General features: G+C 36.4%; 1 protein-coding gene across 4 annotated transcripts in view; it reads left to right on the top strand.

Moving 5' to 3' along the window:
* The window catches only part of LOC121418655 (nesprin-1-like), a 128,299-nt gene that overhangs the window by 102,825 nt on the left and 11,320 nt on the right, over positions 1-14,154 (top strand). For all 4 annotated transcript variants that reach the window (XM_041612636.1, XM_041612635.1, XM_041612637.1 and 1 more), the window contains 5 exons: positions 4,385-4,551; positions 10,634-10,796; positions 12,107-12,294; positions 12,900-13,050; positions 13,864-13,997. In XM_041612636.1, the coding sequence (XP_041468570.1) occupies positions 4,385-4,551; positions 10,634-10,796; positions 12,107-12,294; positions 12,900-13,050; positions 13,864-13,997 (803 nt within the window). The remainder of the gene's footprint in view (positions 1-4,384; positions 4,552-10,633; positions 10,797-12,106; positions 12,295-12,899; positions 13,051-13,863; positions 13,998-14,154) is intronic.

Here is a 14,154-nt window from a genome sequence, read left to right as displayed (position 1 = left end):
TCTCAAAAATTACTCCTAATTCTTTATAGAACTAGTATTTGTATGGTGTTATTTATGAAGCTTTCCCTAAGAATTAGAAGGGAACATCTTGATTTATTTCATAACCCTTATAATGATCATATGTCATTGGCAATGATTCATCTTGGTCCAAAGACTTCCTAAACATGAAATCTCACTGCCAGCATTCATTTGCACATTAAGCGTGGGGTCTCTCACTGAGGCCCTTTCCTATTTTGACAGCATTAAACCGTCCCTTGAAGTTTAGAGAAACAAACCTTTAGTTTGTTTTATGTAGGTCTCTCTATTGTAAACACACAGGAGCAAGTTCTGAAGGGAATAGTTCGGGCAAGCAATGCAAGCTATATCAAACCCATGAAATATAACCCTTCTAATTTGTCATTAGAGGCAATAAGGCTGTGGGCCATTGAGGCTGATTCAATAGAATGGAGGCCAGTGAAATGGAATGAACATCTACAATTACTAATCACTCACAGTAGGATAGCAGTGTTCACACATACAATAGGTATTCAAAAAGGTCATGAGTTTAATCATAAATTGAACTCCAGTTATATGCATTGATTTCTGTCAAGATCGAGAAAAACTGTGAAATGGTTATGAAAGATATTTTTTTTTCTTATTGATAAACATAATGTAAATTAATTTCCTTATGAATTTTGTAATTAAAGAACACTTCCGAAAATTAAATAGAAATTTGTACATGAAGATTCCATGTCCTGAATTATTTTGGAGAAGTAAATCTCTCATGGAATTTACTTACAGAGTAATATAAAAATCTGAGTCTTAAAACTTGGTTTCCACGAGTTCCTCAAATTTCATCAGACTTGATATTTATATGAATGGGAAAATTACCCTTCATTGTGTGGAGTCAATGGAGAATGAAATGTAAAATCATATCTCTATCTCATTTAGAAATTTTCGTTGATGAAAAATTGTGGTTTTAGGACAATTGATCTTAATGAAATTTAAAAATCTCAGAAGCCATTTGCTATAAATCAAGCTGAGAGCATTAATGAAGCAAATGAACACACCCACCATGTCATGACCCAGTCCAAACATACTTGAGATGGCAACCCTGTACAGGCCTGTGGCATGCTCGCATGGAGGTACTAGCTGGTAGCAACCATTACCTGTCAGTAGCAGTGACGCAGAATGCCTCTTGAGGTTGCTAAAGGATATCTAATTTCCCCCTTCCCTCATTGAGGTCTGGCTAGTCTCCTGTCACAGCCTATCCATTTATGCATTTTAAGAACGAGTTCATCGGAAATAATACTATTGCATGGGACGTCTTAGATGTCGCGTATCAACAAGACACTATTGCGATGAAAGGTCTGCAGTTATGCACTTCTGAAACACACGAGTTGATAGGGATGGTTGCGCCAGGTCAAGAGGCTATTGAAGGACTGAAACGACTTGGATAGATAGATTCATCTGAAGAGAATCAGTTACCATTGTGCCTTTGCTTATTCTACCATGCCATCTTCAAGAATATTACAAAGGAATTATAGGATATATCACAGCACTTAGTAGAAGAAACTGCTTCTCCATCAGTTTATCTATTTGTTTGTGGAGAACCGTAAGCTATCTGGATAGCCATTCTTGGATGTTTGGATGTTGTGTTCTGTAAGGAAGTGTTGATCCAGGAATTGAAGGATTTCAAAGTCGGCAGTCTCGGAAGTTGAACAGTATCCTGCTCCATCAACAGTTAGGGATTTCTGCTCTTTCCTTTGGAACTTCTGTTTCATGGCTGTCTGTCTAAATTCAACAAGTTTGGCAACTAAAACTAGTATGTAAAGTATTCATAAAATTTCATGAGAACTTCTTGATAAAAAAATGTAATTTGAATAGAATGTCATTCAGACACTCTAAGACATGTCTTCTATGTATAAAAAATCTAACAAAGTTTCTCTTTTATCATTTATTGGATATCTGATAAAGGCCAATTTCAAGTGAAATTTGTTCCGGGGGGGGGGGGGGGGCACTCAGTATATAATGCATAGTGGGTATGTGCCGCGGAGGGGACCCCCATTTTTACACTTAAATTTTCCGTTCCAAGGCATAGCATTTTTGCCTTGTTGAGAAAAAGAACAAAGAAAGCCGCTCCAAGGCATAGCATTTTCTTCTTATCGAGAAAAAAGAAGAGAGAAATCTGCTCCAAAGCTTCGCATATTTTTCGTTACGCCGCTCCGATCGCGTTGAACGAGCTGCAATTTTGGTGAAAAGCGGCCGCAGAGCTCCCCGGTGGAGGCCGCGCTAGCTGCATCATGCACGCATGACCGTTCCGTAGGGATGCATACGCGCTCACACACTGGCGATCCGTTCCAAGGACCCCCGTTTTCACAAACATTTGACGTTCCGAAGCCCGTTCCGAGGACCCTCCTTTTTACAATAAGCCCGCTCCAAGGCCCCCGTTTTTTTGTCTCGCCCGCGGCACACCCCCACCACTTTTTTGGTCGAGTGCCCCCCCCCCCCCCCCGGGAATATGTTACAGTAATTTTTTAATAAATATATTGAGTGCTTGATTTTAGGTTAGATGTTTCATCCATTTTTGTTTACCTTTCATTAGTACAATTACCTTTTAAGATAAGTTAAGAAGAATAAGCTCTTGGTGATGGGTGGATAATCTGGATTAAGTAAATGATGGAAGCTGTAAAGAGGACAAACCATCTAGAATAGGACCCATTCACACACAGAATATTAATGAAAATGTAGTTTTAGATGGGATGGTAAAATTACTCATTGCCTATAAAATTGGGCACAGATAAATAGATGAAAATTTTGAATAAAATATTATTTTTCTGTTTCTAGATTTGAATGCATGTTACTGTTGAGCCTAATGTGGCATTGGATTTAAGAGCTACAAGGAAATGTTGTATTACATGCTTTCTGTAGAATTATAGATATCACAAACAGTGGGTTTAAAAAAATATACAAAGATCACTGAAGGAAATTTAGATTAGATGGACATACTAGTTCCTGTTTAGATTAACTTGAGTGACGTTGTACTCGAAACATTTCAGGGATATTATCTGACAGATTCTCATTCAAGAGGCATGGGAGAGAGAGTAGAAGGGAATCACAGAGAGAGAGTACTAGATTTAGAAAGAGGGGGTGATAGAGATATGGCAAATAGGAAAGCACAGCAGAGACACTGATTAATACATTGAGAGTAAGAGGGAGACGCAGCAACAAAGTATAAAGCGAAAGAGAGAGAGTAAAAGGGAACACATTTTGAAGGATAATAGCGAAGGAGAGAGAGACTGAGAAAGTAAAAGGGAAATACGTCGACACAGGACAGTAAGAGACAGTAATCATTTCCTCAGTTATCTGTGTAACGGTGACTCAAGGAAGTAGTTAATGACTGGGTAAACCTGCAGAGAACAATAGAATTGACCAATGGGAATCAAGAAGAACTTCTTTCAAATGCTAGATTTCGTTTATTTTTGCCGTGAGTTCAGGAGTCATGGAGTTGCTTTATTTCAAAATGGTCGATGTGCCGGCTGACATAGCAAGTACATTGGAATATTTAGATGAGCTTCAACTTGATATTATGGTATCTTATTTTGTTTTTCATTCTTTAAGATATTAAAAGTGGCTTAGGTCAACATAAGCGGTGTATTTGAAGAAGAGATTCTTTAATAAAAAGCAATGTGTATTGTCTATAGATGTTTATCACATATCCTCACATGTATATAACATTCTATAGCATATTTAAAGTATTCTGTTCTCAAGAATTGGGAGAATGAAGAACTGTACAGTTGTGAAAACTCATTTATTTGTGATTATGAAACACTTTGCAAGATTTTCATATTTTTCATGAAAAAATTGTTTTTCTGACTTCAGTGAAAATGGAAATAGATTATGTTAAAAACGCTTTTTTAGATTGCTTTTAGAGACTTGAAAAATATAATGGGTGTTTTAATAAGTCTTTATCGCCCAGGGTAGTTTAATGCTGTTCTTCCTGAGTGATCATTAGCCTAGTGATCATTAAAAGCAACCATTTTACTATGAGACAGTCTAAATAAAGAAATTATGAGTGTGAATATAATGACAATGACGCACTATCATGGGATGGAGTTATTTCAAAAAGGAGTTTTTCCCTGATGAGATGTGTACGATAATTATATATGAGGATGAAGATTTGACAATATTAGTTCATTCCTGAACAGTGCTTTCTCTTTAGGTTTTTGTATTTAGTATGCTTCATTATTTATATTTGTTAATGATACATCTATCAGAAGAGCAGTTTATTTTATTTTGTATTGTCTCTGTTGTTACATTCTTATGCTCTCTCAAGGTGAGTGATATCTAAATTATTGTAGTACTTTCCGTTCAATTCAAATCACTGAATGATTTATTTTTCTAGGAATATCAAGATGAGATCAAACAAGCTAAGCCCAACAAGACCCATCTAGAAGCAGTGGGAGTGAAACTAATTCCAGCCAGCAATGAGGCTCGTGCCAGTGATATTGAGTACAAGTTGGCCAAGCTGAATGACCGCTGGATGAGACTCATGGAGCTGGTGGATGCAAGGTGAGTTTGAAAGTTTGAATACTGTTTTGGTCATTGAGTGAATGATTGAGTCTCACATGTACATATTGAGTTTTGCAAAGGAAAGGTAGGCACTGTTTGAGTAAAACATAAATCAGCTTCAAAGAGAAAGAGGTATCCAGTGCACCCCAGGAAAAAGGAAACCTGGATTCCCATGTCTTTATTCTTTAAAGACAAATTGATTATGATATTTCATTTACATAATCATATTCCTCTTCAATTTCATACATAATATGTCTTTTTTATGCATTAATGCATTAAAAAGACTAGTTTGAAATTTTAATTTCAAAACCAGGTTGCTCAGAAAAATTGGACAAGATTGGTTTGTGAAACGACGACTGTACCTATTCGACGATTGGCTTATTAGCATTTCTTTTATATTCTGTTAAGATTCTCTGACTGATCTCTGAAATGAGAGTGGATTCAGATTCACATGCGAGTTTCTGCACAAATCGTTTCTGATATGCCTCAATATTTATTGTTTCTTATCTGCCATGTATGAATGATTGCTTCGCTGTTGGTTTCAAATTAGAGATGAGATTCAAATTTATAGTAAAAAACATACTTAATGATTGTGAAATCTATCTCTGAAAACAGGTTTCCTTTTTTGTGGGACACTCTGTATGGGAATCAGGATATGTCAAAACTTAAATGATTTTTAGTTAAGTCAACATTTGTGAATGTATTTAATTAGCTTGGCTTGGGTGTTGAGTAAAAGTGAGGCAAACTCAGTGACTGTTGGATGAGATTCATGTAGCTGATTGATGCAAGTTGAGTTTGAGATGTTTTAATTCATTGTGATTGAGTGAGCAGATAATATTGATATTGAATTGCGTAGGATATGCACTGTTAGAGAAAAACATAATTTGGCTGACCAGAGTTTTAGAGGGATCATGAGTTTGTTGTGAACGTTTAATGTTGAGTCAACACTTTAGTTTAAATTGTATCACTAGCTTGGATATTGAGCAAAAGTTGAGTAAAATCCGAGTAAATTTTGGATGCCAGTCAGGCAAAGGTCTTGGGAGGCATGCATTCACAACTTTTTGAATATGCTCTCTTTTTTAAGAGAAAAAGGCATTATTATTATATTAGTATCTAGTTGACACGTAAGATTTGATTATAAAAATAAATTATTTGAGCTTGCATATGAGATTGAGTAAACCTTATTGGGATGATTAAACAAGCCTTAAAATGAACGATAATTTATTACCTTTTCCTGTATTAAAGACTTGACTGTTAAATAGGGAATGGTTATATTATAATAAATCTATTTTGTTTGTTGAAATGATGAGGCTGTGTAAAAAGATAAAAACCGATATCTATTTGATATTCATTTGCTTGGATGTGCGGCATGTCAGATTTGAAAAAGGAGAGACACGTGACTACATGAATGTTCCACTTTTGATATGATCAATTTCTTATGGGCTTTTCTGTAATGCAAAATACAAGGACAGGGGGTACATGGTCAAGCTTACAGACAGGAGTTACGGAGTGTACCATCCATATTGCCTAAGGTCAATGCCTCCCTCTATATACTGATGATATACTCCCTGATGGCATGTATGGTATGCAGAGGACACAGTTAGAATACATCCTGCAGAGAAATCAATTACCTGGTGTGTGCATGAATTGAAATAAATGCTATTCATGATGTTTATTTCTTCCACACACTTTTTTCTCTGTCAGTTATGGTAACAGATGTTTTATTTCTGGATATATTTTGTAGAGAGATTTAAGGTTAGATATCAGTTGATACAATAAAGATCTGTAAATTTGATAAGGATCCCCTAGTTTTTTTTATGAACTCGCTGCATTTGTATACTTTTGGTACATAAAGCATAATGTTACTTCATGGATTGAGGTGATAATTGTGTTTGTTGAGTATAGCCCCCCCCCCCCCCTCTTTCTCTCTCTCTCTCTCTCTCCCTTGCTCTCTGGTCAGTGTGAACAAATAGGGAAAGAAAAGATATTGATTTTTATTTTTCAAATTTCAAAAGTTAGAAAATCAATAGAAAGTGTTTACCACAAATACATTCTCTAAATAATGAGGATTGGGTTTGTTGAAGGACATGAGCGAATCGCTTCTTGTGTGCCCTTAGCGAAGAAGATCACCACCCCCTTCAGTGAGCATCTATCAGCACCTTACAACAACTGGTTTTTGACAAAAGCATTATTTACAAGCAGCTAGAGAGCAGAGTTGACAATTGTGTGTACATACTCTGTTGGTAAAGTTTTGATCCTTTCGTACCAGTATAGGCCTCTCCATGTAGCTTTCAACCTGTTCCTGCAAGAGAGTGTATGACATACACGCCCGGATCTGTAGAGGATTTTGACTATTTCTTGCGATTTTGGATTAGTTTAGAGGATTTCTGTCTTTAGTCTTGGGAGTCATGAATGTTTGCAGTACAGTGACCATGATATTTGAGCCTTTGCTGATCAGTATCTGAAAGTGAATTGTTACAGAATTACAGTGATGTCAAATTTGCTAAGCTGTTGTTCTATATGAAGATTCCTCCAGCATTTGAGTTGTATTTTATCATTGGCAATTATTTTGCCTTTCAAACTAAATAATCAATGTCGTTGGATATTTTCTATATATTTTTTTATATATTCTATTGAAGTGAAGACCTTTTCCTTGGCTTTTGGAAGATTGTTGGTGCACTATGTAATTTGATTGTTGTTTGTTATTGATGCTAGGAAAATGGAAAACAATGTGTATGAAATCAGCTATAGGCAACTAATACTTCGAGCTGCTGATCTTCTACTCTAACTTTACACTTTTTATATAAATTATTAAGACAAGAAGGTATCACTTTTTTGCCAACCAATTTTTTTTCTGTATTTTTTTTTGCAAATGTATCAGCTTAGCCTATACTTTATTAAAAGTCAGTAGGCGGTGCTGCACCATCCCGAGTTTGCTCAATCTCGAGATTTTAGCCCGATCAGCCCTCTTCGCGATTAATCTCGAGATTCAGGAAACCCCGTCTCCACCATCGCACGAAGAGCGATTCTTGCTCGAGCGAGGCAACAAGCCCGATATTCCGAGCATGCGCACTTTCGATCTTGGAGTTTCAACGGCCCGCGCTTTTGAATAACTTCCCGCGATATGCAATCAAGTACATGTAATCTTTCGCCGAATTCGACCGTTGTTATGCAACAATCCTCTCAGCTCAGCCGCCTTATAATTATAAGCGAGTGAAGTATTCTTCGTTTAATATGATGGCGGACTCCGAGGCAACGACAGAGGGGGAGAGAGAGAGGGGGGAGGAAAGAAATGCTATTTGCTCACATTTTGCGAAGGAATAAGACGACAATGCTGTCAGTATTGTTATTGACTATGACCATCGTCGATAATGAGCGCCTCCCCCATCGGTCTGGTCTCTCCCAAAATCCATTCACGGGGGCTTGACACCATCGTTGCTGATTGGGGAATTGATGAACGCTATGATAAAGTTGACTTTCGAATGCGTTCGGTATAATCGCTGTTTATGTTTTTACCAAGGCGGAAATGGAACGCGAATTGCATTATGGACTGAAGGTCATGAATAAATTAACCCGAGTCCAAACCCGAGTGCGTCTGCACCTACGAATTAGCGCGATAATTCGTAAATAGCGCGCTATTTTGCAAATAAACCCGAGTTGACTTGGGATTGCAATTTCGAGATTAATCCTACGAACTAGCGCGATAATTGCGTCTGCATTACAAACAATCTCGAGATTTTTCAGATCGGGATAATTTGGCGGATCAGAAATAGCGCGCTAATTTGAAAACTCGGGATGGTGCAGACGGCCCTAGTATGTATTTTTCTTATATTTTTTTGTCACATAGACCTTTGTGTAATAGCCGTATTATGTTTTATCACATAGCTTTTATCCTTTGGGCAGTTCAATTGCAAAACTTAATCTTTTTATTGACCAGCAGTATAGCTGTGATAAGCCTAAGACAGGTTGAATGATAACCAATTTGCTGGTACCACCTAATGGGTTTATTGGGGTTATTCAAATAGGATTAGTATATAGAATGGAGGGGTGTCTTTGCTCTTGTACTTACAGTGTTAGCCTTTTTAACAATAAATAAGTTCAGCCATGATTAAATTATTTGGAAGGTCATAACAGTTTGTGACCCTTGTTGATGTTTGCACATGATATCTTACTTTCAAAGCGTAATAGGCCCCTGTTCTACGAATGATTTCTGCAACATTGTTTATTTCTTATTATACTCAGCATATTGAAGAGTTATTTGAAATTTTATTTCCCATTCATTATCTTGATATTTTCCCTATTTTAATTGCTGGATGAGTAAAAATATAATTTTTGTGTATACCACCACACCATTCCAATGCTAAGTTGTGAAAGGGCTCTGAATCATCAACTCATAGCCTAATTACCCAAGGCACCAGCCCGAAAACATTTCAAGGCAAATATCATGAACATATGTTCATATTCATGATATAACATTACTTCACAGTGATACAGTGATATAAATATGCCTGCAAGAGATAACATTTGATTTATCAGACTACCAAAGACTTACAGACTGATGAGTTAACCAAATGTTATCGTTCTGTATCACCACCAATGCTTGTATTTGCAGACTAGTATCTTGATGGAGAGTTGAGACAGATTTAGTCTGAAGGGGATATGGGTCATTTGTCATGAGTGAGACATCAAGGAAAGAACTTGACTGATTCGTGGGAGCCAATATCCAGCCATCTACCATCTTATTTCAAGGAGTGATTATAAACTTTGGTCCACTGGGTTCATGATGATGACAGCCATGATCATACCAAATATTGCTGGTCATTAAATTGACCACACGGTATTCGACTAGACAGGCATGCACATACTCCAAGCTTCAATTAATGTGGTAGATGAGTTCCAGTATTGGCCTGGTATGGAGAACATTTTGCTCTAGCTGTACTCTGTACTGAATAAAAGGGATTTGATTTTCATTCAGAACTTTTCCTTTGCATTCAGTGAAGCCTTTTTACTTTCCTGCTTTTTCAATTTGCTGTTCCCAAGGTACTCTTTCCGAAATCTCTCCGAAATCTACAAAGGCTGCATGCCAAGTTTTGTTGTTTGTTTGACCTCAGTTCAATCACACTTTCTGCCTTCTTAGAAGTGTGTTGGTTTGGGGGTAATTGTGAAGTAGGCACCATTATTAGAATGTTGATTTTTAACACAGGTTTTCTCCAAGTTGTGGATATCGTTCATCCAGATGGAATACATGCTAAAGCCTTACAGCATTGATGTGGATTATATACGGATTGTTTGCAGCAGATAGGACTCTCTGTACATGACTCAATGGAAGACCAAATAGCCTATACGGTAGGGCCTACATATTGCACTGAGGAATAAGGCTGTGAGAAGACTTGATATTATTGATTTCTGAGGATTAAGTAATGGAAGTTTGATTTCAAGCTAGAGAACATACAGAGAGAAGGATCCAGGATCATCAGCCAAGGGTTTTACCTATAAACTTTCAAATCCTAAAATGTGCCAACTTGAAATATGATTGATTCTTGACTGTTATATGCAAATGGAGTATACAACCATGGATTCAGATTTAAAGACTCCGGTAAAGGAGTTCAGGGCTTCTTCCCTCTCCTCTCCTGCTACTTCTCCTGTAACCCCAAGGTACAAAATAAACATGGGCATTGTTGAAGAAGAGGAAGATGACCAAGAATTCAATATTTTCAGCTTACTTAAACCTAGGTAGGTCACTGAAAGAGTGCTGAAATATAGGGTGTTAAAATTTTTGTAAAATGGTACTTGACGGGTATTTCTGTAAAGTGGAGAATGTTTGATGTTGATGTATGCTTCTAGAATCAATCTGCGTGCTCTGAAATTGATTCTGCACAAAATGGATGAACGTGTGAGGCTTCTCCATTTCTGATCTCCCATGTCAATCCTTAATTTTCATCATCAGAAGCAATCACTGTTTGCTTGTGTCAAGAGCATGCATCTAAATATTATTTAATTTTCAAATGAATGATAATGAATAATAAGATTTAAAGTGAGTATTGCTTTTATGACATTTCATCAAATTTCAATATACTTTCAGAGTGAAGAAGTTGAAAGACACATTGACTGCCGTCCAGCAGCTGGAACAGGACATGAGTAAACTACGAGAATGGTTGAGCAGAGTAGAAAGAGAACTCAACACTCCGCTCACATACGAAACATGTCATATGCTGGAGATAGAAACCAAACAGAAATTCCATGAGGTAAGTTACTTTGATGAGTGGAATATGACATACTTGGTTTGGGAAATTTTTTATTTTGTAGTATTTTGCTTTGATGCATGAAGCTCACATTCACCTAGAAAAATGTATTCATGCTCTGGCATTGGCAAAGGCATAAATTTTAACTGCATGCATGCCATCGATAATCAGTCTGGCTTGTCTTAATTTTACATACCATCTACATTTTATCATATTTTTTTAAACTAGATGCTTGTGGGTAATTCAGAATCATTTTTAGATTATAAATTGATGATTTCCCCCTTTAAATAATAATCACATCCATAGGACCACTTTTGACAGTTTTATAATTTCCCCACCGTAATACATATACATGTATACTGAATCAAAATCACCACAATACTTGGCTGTCTGATGAAAAAAAATACTCTTTTGAAAATCCCTCCATTTGTCAAGGGATACAGAGCTCACGGGACAGGTATTCTCAATCTAAAGGGTTTTCAAATTCCTTCCCTTTGAAAGCCATCCTCTAAACTATGTGGGAACAAAAGGACTGGAAAAACAATCTCTGAGCTCAAAAATAGGGTCTCTGAGCTCAAAAATAGGGTCTCCATGCAGTAGAACCATTGATGCCTGACAGATTGACTCATTGTGCAGTCTTTACATCTCATAATACTTTGAGGCCATCCAGAGGTTGGAATAACACAAAAAGAAACAGTGAATTTTGGGCCTTGTGTCACTGGAATGAATAGGACACAATGAAAATTTCATGAAGGTCCCATATATAGGGGGTCAGACATACATATTTTTTTATGGAATTGCCCCATGATAACCATATTGACCATTATCTCGATTAGGTGAAACATACCTAGTTTAAATAATAAATATATCTTATATATTTCCTCAGAATGTAAATAAGAGTGTTTTGATTTTTTAGCTTGTCATCTTAATTATTTTTATGTTCTATCATCATAAAGGTAGTCTCTAAGTTTAACAGTTTGTGTAATTTTTATATGCACTTTTTAACTAGAGCCTTGAATCGATGTAATTGTGTTTCATGTTCTTGTGTATCATTTCATTGTTGCTCTCAGATTCAGTTTTAAATTCTCCTATTCTTCCCCTAGAAGTTGATAAAAGAATATTTACTAAACCTTTGGAGATCAATCTTGAGATTATGTTATAGATACCTGTTTAATGGAGGCAAATGGCATGTCAGTCAGAATATCCATTAAAACATCAATATTTGTAAATATTTTTTTATATTTGCTCCACCATACTTGGCGTCCACATGTCCACTCCATATAAACACTTATTTTGTTTTATTCCTTCATCAGGAACTTCATAAAGACATTACCCGACATAGCAGTGGGGTTGCATCAGTACTAAACCTTTGTGAAGTGCTTCTTCATGATCAAGATGCCTGTTCAACCGATGCAGACTGTGAGGCTATCCGAACTGCCACTCAGACGTTAGACCAAAGATGGCATAATATCTGTACTCTGTCTGCAGAAAGGAAGATGAGGTTTGTCTCATTCTTTCTCGATTCTGATTGAAGGAAAAGAAATGTTATTCATGATCTGTTGTATTTACTTAAGAATATACCAAAAGGTTTTAAGATGGTTTCCAATGCAAGACTTTCATGTGACATGTCAATCATTCCACTAGTTTCTTCAATGGTCTTTCAAGGTGTATGTACATGTATGTGTCAGTCATGGTCTGAAATTGGTAGAATATACTATTTTCTTAAAAAATGAACCATCAAATATTGGTTTTCCATAAATATTTTCTTATTTTTTATTGTGTTGAGAGTGTAGTAATGGAGCTATAAAAAGATTAGAATAAAAAGAGTTTTATTCTTTGGGGAGCAACTTGTAATGCAAATCTAACTTCGGAGATGATTATTATGTCTAGTTGATTTATCAGGATTGACTGCATTATATGCCTTGAAAAGAATTCAAGATGAAGTGTCATAGTAGACAAGTAAAGCTGGCCATGGTTAGTGTATTGTTTTTTAAATTGTAGATTGTATACTCAGTAACCCACGGTAATGCTATGGTGATTATACTTTGAAATGATAGTGATGCGTGTACCTAATGTTAATTATGTTTTGGTGTTCTTTTTGTGCAGGATCGAGGAGACGTGGCGCCTTTGGCAGAAGTTCAAAGAAGATTATGAGAGATTTGCTGACTGGTTAGAAAAGAGTGAGCAAGCCATCGCTGCACCCAATTCATCCTCTACACCATATATTATCGTCAAAGAAGAAATTAAAAAATATGAAGTGAGTTTGAAATGATATTGACAAGTAAATACTCTTTCTCTTTTGTCTATTAAATGGATTACAGGGTTTTGAGTGGGTCGTTTGGGACAGGCCTCTCTATTATCATGATTTAAATGATGGGAATACATTTCTTTACCCATCTTTTCCTACATGTTTCCAACTCATCCTTTATGTATTGTACATAGTAGAAGAATAATGATCTGATCAAATGCCGGAAAGATCATTTAATACCTGAAAATAACTTGGTAACCAAAGAATAGTTTGGAGGATTCCACTTCAAACTTGGTATGCATGGGAGTGTAGGGGTGTTTCACAAAGATTTAAGTATGACTTAGAGTCTCACTTAAATGCTGACACGTACATGATATGAAACACGCAATCTTATTGATCAATACGCAGTAGTGCGTGCCCTCTTGGCGTGATAAGATCATTGCAGAGATGTCTTTTATACCGCATGCAACCAGGCATTTAAGTGCGACTCTAAGTCATACTTAAATATTTGTGAAACAACCCCTGATGATCTGAGAGATTTGGGGATCATGTGGTCAAAGGTCACAGATGTCAATATTTGAAAAATTGAGAAGTTGATGTGTATATTCTTGATCTGGAAGTGACAGAGGCATTTTGAATGCTTGCATTTCATAATTCATGTAGTTAATGTTGAACTTTTCATTATTATCTGTCAGAGAAACACAATTCTAGTTTTCAATTTTTTTTTCAAATTCATTGAAAAAAAAAATATCCAATAAACCAGTTGCAGATGTAGGAAAGAAGTGAATATTTTAACATGTTACATGATGAATTTTGTTTCAGGCATTCCAACGTAAGGTTCATGAAAACCTAACCCAACTAGAGATGCTGAACAAGCAATACCGTCGTCTAGCAAGAGAGGGCAGAACAGATGGTGCTAATCAACTCAAGGGTCTTGTCCACGCTGCCAATGATAGGTAAGAACATGCTCATTAATTCATAGTGTAAAAGAAACACTGAGTTCTTGAGACACAATTTCTTATCCCACCGCTGCCACCATATATATTGAAAGGGAATCCTTAACTTCGGGAAGCACGACAAAAACTAAAGTGACTGTCATACAAGTTATCAGTT

The sequence above is a fragment of the Lytechinus variegatus genome, chromosome 7 (assembly GCF_018143015.1).
Source record: "Lytechinus variegatus isolate NC3 chromosome 7, Lvar_3.0, whole genome shotgun sequence".
NCBI classification, from domain to species: Eukaryota; Metazoa; Echinodermata; class Echinoidea; order Temnopleuroida; family Toxopneustidae; genus Lytechinus; species Lytechinus variegatus.
This window is presented reverse-complemented; position numbering and strand designations above follow the sequence as displayed.